Source organism: Echinococcus granulosus, assembly GCF_000524195.1.
Source record: "Echinococcus granulosus chromosome Unknown EG_S00009, whole genome shotgun sequence".
NCBI lineage: Eukaryota > Metazoa > Platyhelminthes > Cestoda > Cyclophyllidea > Taeniidae > Echinococcus > Echinococcus granulosus.
The window spans coordinates 509,317-515,621 of NW_020170389.1; the positions used below are offsets into that span (position 1 = coordinate 509,317).

The window sequence follows — 6,305 nt, forward strand, 5'->3', positions numbered from 1 at the left end:
ATGTGAAAGTTAAAAGACGTATTTTGTGATCCCAACAATGCTGCAATTTGTGCCTCATTTGACTTTTCTGTTTATACCAGATGGTGTATGTTCATAAATATCAACCTGTTACTCTTGGTAGACCATAGAATCTTGTAAGGAGTACGCCTTTCGCTATTTAAAATAAAATATCCTTATAAAAGTGATGTTTAAGAATGAAGGCAGGCAAAAAACTTTTCTTTTACTTTATTGCTGCGCATATCTAGTTCATTTTTTATGCTAAATCTGAGTCAGAATAAAATCCTTGCTTTCGAACCACAATGGTTGCGCTACAATAATTACCAGTGAAGTGTGGTGGTACAGTTAGCTCTTTTTGTAAAAGTTACTCGATTTGACTATACTTAGGGTCCGATAGTTTGATCAAGCAACGACAATTGTGATACGTTATTTGCTTTTTACATAATTATGAGTAGGTATGTCTGTAATGTGAATCGCAATTTGTAGCATAGCGTCTCGAGGCTCCCTGAAGATGAAATAAGGCAAAATATTTAGGCAGAATATATATTCAGCGCAGAGAATGTGTCTGGGCTACTAGCATGGCCTGAAGGCCAGCCCACTCAGCGAGGTACGAGAGGGCTAATTCAAAGTAAAAAAGTGGCGGCTCACCACTACCGAGGGATAAACCACTATCATATTGCATAGACTCCCTCCTCTTTTGAGCATCGTTCCAGGCGCTCCCGCAGATCAACCTCACGCGTCAGGCATTACAACGTAGTCGGTGCAGTAAAGAAACACCCACGAGCCGACCGTGCCAGTCACCAAATTAGCGTGCAACTGAGGGGATACTTGACCCCAACGTCACTGATCCATCTTGGCAGCTTAACTAAATCTAGAGTTTAATCTGGTTTAGGAATTGCGCTTGCCCTCATGCGTGCCCATGGATGGATGTAGGAACACTGGCCTAAAAGTAGATTTGTGTAGGTAAGGCGGGGATTTAAAAGAGCTCCAAGGGGGACAGTAGGGAAAGTCCGTAAAGAAACTTCCAGATGGTTCACGGCTAGTTTTGCTTCAGTTGTTAATAGCTTTTCTGCAGAACACGGGACTGGGAGAGATGCCGAAGGTAGACGTCAGCATCAACCCTTCTGTTAGGGGTCATCGCCATTCTCCCATCCGTAGCATATGTACTTCTTCCACTCCACTAAGGCTTGTCACGCAGAAGTGGAGAATCAGGATGCATGTCCTTTAAGATCGGGTTCGCTTTCCGCTGCCACCAATGTAGCGTCCCGAGACTCCCTTAAGACGAAAGAAGACACAATACTCGGGCAGAATATATGTTCAGCACGGAGAAGGTGTCTGGGCTATTGGCATGGCCCAAAAGGCCAGCCGACCCAGCGAGGTACAAGGGGGCTTATTCAAAGTACAAAAGTGGCCTTCATCATCGTATTACAGTGGATTTAATTGAAAATGTTGAATCTTTAAACACCGCTGTACTCCACCGTGGAGAGTTGTATTGGGTACTTTGTAGGACAAGGCACGTAGGTCTCCTCTTTCCTGTTCCTCGTACTCTTGGAACATTCGGGTTGGTTTGCTTTTAGCATATTTATTGGGGCAAGTAAAATGGGGAAAACTAGTAAGGAGTTTAGGGGGGTGTGGACACGTAACCGCTCTCAGGCTTGCAGGACGTCGACTCTTATGTCACGAAGCTGGTTTCGCTTCCCCGCCTCCTCTCTGAACAAAACAAAAAAACACCATAAATATTACAACTTGGCTAAACTCGCAAAAAGGCAAAGTGGTGTGGGAATACACTTAGTAATAACATATAGAATAGGTGGAAAGTTACCAACATGGTTCAAAGACCATGCTACAGAGTAAAAATGTAACTTATGGTACTCTAGTACTCAAACAGCATCAAAAATTTAGGCGAATATTTTATGAAGGGGGCGAGAATGATACCAGGTTGAACAGCTGATATCCTCCTTTGCCGTAGAGTAATGAGTGGGGCCATTAGGAGCCATTCAGTTCACTGTGTACCATGCTTGGCCACTTTGTCTCCTTTTAATCCACGGCGGAGGCCTCCGACGGTAAGAAGTCATCGCATTGCAGCCGCATTGGAGTAAGTATTGTGAACCTCGAGCTAAGGCACAAATGAAATAAGAGCTGTGATTGGTAGTGGTTATCATTAGCAACCTAAAGAGTGATAAAAGTAATTGGCACACTGTTTGTTTGGATACATCTTTAATGGGTATCGCCAGCGCTGAACGTTTCTTGCAAACACTTTAGATCACCATAAAGGTGAATTATTTGAAGAATGAAGAGAACAAAATATCCGGTTATACGTTTCCTCATTGTGCGCCGGACAAAGGAAATGTGTGAGAACTCGTTTTAGTGTGAGAGTGTACTTTACCCTACTAGCAAAAAATGCGCAACTTCCCCATTGTAATACATCTTTCTGCATATCCTGTTAAATACAGAATGAATGAAGAGGTGGAACAGTAAACAAAAACGCTTGGATACATTTCGACAAATGTTTCTTTTAATTGTGGTATCGCTTTAAAAGAAGGATATCAGAACCTTAAGAGACGGACGCTGGTGCAGTTTGTTCTGTTCGAAGCCAGCGCATTGAACTAGGAATTGCAAGAAAGTGTTGTATCCTAAGCGGTGTAGTCTGAAGCGAAACAATAAGCATACGACGACATTCTACTTTCCTTGTACAAAACTCGTGTTGATAATAATAATATGTAAGAGGGGATTTAAGTGTCTAGTCTTAGATGTCGGGAATTCGGTATGAAACTACAGGAGTATGATCTATGTACGTTAATACCCTGCGGTGTTCTACGACTAAATTTGCACGCCTCACTATGATGAGAGAAAACTGATAGTCGACGCCTCTCTCCGTTACACAACGAGGGCTATGATGACAGAAAAAGATTTACGTCGAAAGTCTACTTGAGGGATCTCTTTGTTAGTTTTACAAAGTAGCCACATAATTATTTTCGTAGAACTATTAAGAATATATTTTTTTGGGAATAATGATACTGGGGACTGTTACTGCCTCCCACGAGAGTTTTCAACCATTCGGGTGCATTCTTTTAACATCAAGGCTATTGAAAGCACTATGGCCCACTAAAAGAGTTTTTGGAAGTGAAAGTATTTTTAAGTATGTTGATGGCATTTATTGCTTATTTGCAGTCAAGACATCTACTTCAGATATCTCGGAAATTTATTTTCTCCTCTTTTCTATATTTAACTGAAAACTGAATTGTCAACCCTCAAACTACGAATACTCGAAGGACTTAATAGCAGTTTATATTGGTTGTAATACTTATGTTGTTTTAATGAGCATTTCAGGGAGGAGGCAACCTGGAAATTCGAATCTTGTGAGGGGGTCGTCGCCTTCCATGCCTAGTTGTGGTTGCGGTTCTTCCCTTCTTTAAACATTGTACTTTTCCTCCCGATCTTTCCCTCTGAATAAAGATGTCAAAATCAAATCAACCGGACTGCTCTAGAAATGCTACAAACGGGGTAGAGGAGACCGGTGAGTCTCGCACTACATGGTAGAGTAAGAAATTGCAGGCGTTTCATCAAATGGTAGGAAATGTTGGAAACAGTTTGAAATTTATTCCATTTGTTTTCCCTTACTCTGCAGTATAAGGGGTAAATTTCTGCAGTAGCACCCCTATGACTGTCCATTTTTGTAAATTACTAACAACAATTAATGTGCATTTTTGTGCTCCTTCATGCCTTTTTTTCTGCATTTTTTCCTCTTGTTTAAATCAGTGGTACTATCGTCGGCTTGCGGCGCTTATAGAGCTGCTACTACTTCCAAGTAAGTTCGTCAAAATTCGCTCGTTTCGCTGACATTGACGTTGCTGTTGCCTCCTTGCGAAATTAGTTGATCAACTGGCCATGCAGTCAACACAAAACCGGGTTGTAAAAAAGGTTAGGAAAAGGCATTCACCTAGTTGTATTGGTTCTAACGGTGCAGTAATTACACGAAGGCAAGCAGAAACTTACTGTCAGGTGCTTAAGCCAATTGTGACAGCCCTGGTGGGGATGTGGGTGCCGCCCGTTGAATCAAAATTGAGACAAGAGCGAAGATGTTAATGGCGGTAATGGCGGCAGCGGAAGAAGAAGTGCCAGCAGTTGTTGATCATTTAAGCTTCCATTGCCTTTATGATTAATGTATTATAGTTATTTATAGCTGTAGGCATAATCTCGTGATATTCTTCAATAAAGGGACTGAAATAGAGCTTTGTGACATTTAGAAATGTAATCATAAGTTCTGCTTTGAGGTAGGACAAATTACGTTACTATGACGATGAAAACCAACTACGGAATGAGTATTACTACTAGCTGGGTAGTTGTGTACTCATGTTAACCTACGAAATGTAAATAATGTCATTTTAATTATTGTAAATAGACAAAACAGTGTGGAGGCTGTAATGCGGCGATGTAGTCAAATACTATTCCTTCCAATTGTATACAAGTTAACATAAACCCACTTAATCTCTTATCATTCGGTTCTCAGACCATTGATATTAAGCTCTGTTCACTAAGAGCCTAGAAGTATGGGAATTTTTACAGCTCCTGAAAAGTTTTCCCCTTCCAATTTTCTAGAGTGTTTCTATTGTTGTCTTTTTGCGCCTGGTTACCAAACATTTCAAGATGTTTCAAAATACGAATTCTCGTTTACGTTGATCTTAATTTCCACTGTCACAAACTTTAGATGTCCTGATACGCATTAAAATTCAAAATTGCATAAATGGACACGAATGGCCGCTCCGGCCAGCAAGCTTGTACGCAGACCCCGTACTTCCAGTCCACTTAAGCTCTCAGTGGTAAAGACCTCTGGTCTAAAGTCCATCATAACGGACCATAATAACTTAATGTAGGTGAGTTATTTCGTCAAATTAGCCAAAGGGGTTGAATAAAATTCTAACCACATCAATGTATTAAGTGATACCTTCAAAGGAAAAATATTGGATAGTCAAACTCGCATTCTGTCAGGGCAAGTATTTTTCAAGCATGAGGTGTAAGTGCAAATAATTATTGGCAATAACTCATTCAAATAACTATTAAAAGAGTGATTTTGCATTAAGGCGTTAATTATTTATGCTGCGTAACATATCTTCACCCACACATGTCTGAATACTAACCCGAAATCATTTTGACCTAATCACAGCCAAATTAAATGATGAATGACTTTGTATATCTTGATGCCCAGCGTGTACGCACTGTAGCTAACAGTATTTTGACTGTCATTCTCGGTACGTTGGCTATTCGAGAATGCAACTTCCAAAGCAGGTAAGTGAATTAAATCTAGACTGAATTCCTTATCCTCTCCTCCGGAAAACTTCTAAGCCAATGGAGAAGATAAAAAAATGTCTTTACCCTTGACCTAGTTATCAATCACAGTGATCCTGCGATTTGCTTTTCATCTAATATTGTAAAATGCGTCTTGATAGAGTTTATAAAAGATCTCCTACTCCTAGTAGCAATGATTTCCTGTAAAGCGAATAGGGGTTATCACTGGCTAGAGAGCGTAGTCAAAAGCTCAGTATATTAGTTTGGTGCTTCGGAGCCAACCGTCCTAAATGTGATGCATTAAAAATGTTGGATTCGATCAAGAAGAATGTTGCCACTAAACCAAATCCAGCCTACCATAGGGCTGCATAGAATTTTCTTCTCAAATAAGAAAAAACTTCCTTCAAAGATCAAAAAATATTCATAAGAAATTTTTGATGAGCCTAGCTTGTGCCACTTCACTCCTTTTTACAGGAACGCACGAAATTCCTATTGAATGTGATGATCTTTGTGCTCATAACCAATGCTCCAACCTGCATCCAGATATGGGTGATACCTCTTTGAACTGCGGATCTGCCGACCTGCTTAATGGTAAATTTGGACTTTATGGAAGCACCGCTCTCTCCCTCTCGCACACGACGTAGAGTGAATACCAGAAAACCTTCCCTGGTTGGGACACTAGAAGAGAGGCCTACCAACGATCAGATGGACTTTGTGACTCTGCGCTAAACGCATGTCTCCAATCAAGCAGTAAAATTCAGGGTTTTTGTAGTTTAAGTGACCTTCAAACGCCTAGGCCGCCATGAAAATATTCAAAAATGTATTTTTTATAGTTAGAGTACTTCTACGCATAAATGTTTACATAACGTATTGTTTACCCAGGCTACAGCATTCAGTTTCGTTTAACACAAGTCTTTTGGCCTATTTAAAAGTAAAATATCCAGAATGCAGTTAATTTCTTTGGAATTATCAACCGCACGTGCATTCTTTAACAAATCTTCGCGTAAATCTTTCCGCCGGTT

General features: G+C 40.4%; 1 protein-coding gene across 1 annotated transcript; it reads left to right on the forward strand. All coding sequences in view use genetic code 11, as the record gives it.

Moving 5' to 3' along the window:
• Window positions 1–5,173: 5,173 nt before the first annotated feature.
• EGR_02087 (hypothetical protein) lies at window positions 5,174–5,927 on the forward strand (the record flags this gene model as incomplete). Its single annotated transcript, XM_024491336.1, has 2 exons — window positions 5,174–5,246; window positions 5,758–5,927. The coding sequence occupies 2 exons, from the start codon at window positions 5,174–5,176 to the stop codon at window positions 5,925–5,927; spliced, it is 243 nt and encodes an 80-aa protein (XP_024354189.1).
• Window positions 5,928–6,305: the final 378 nt, after the last annotated feature.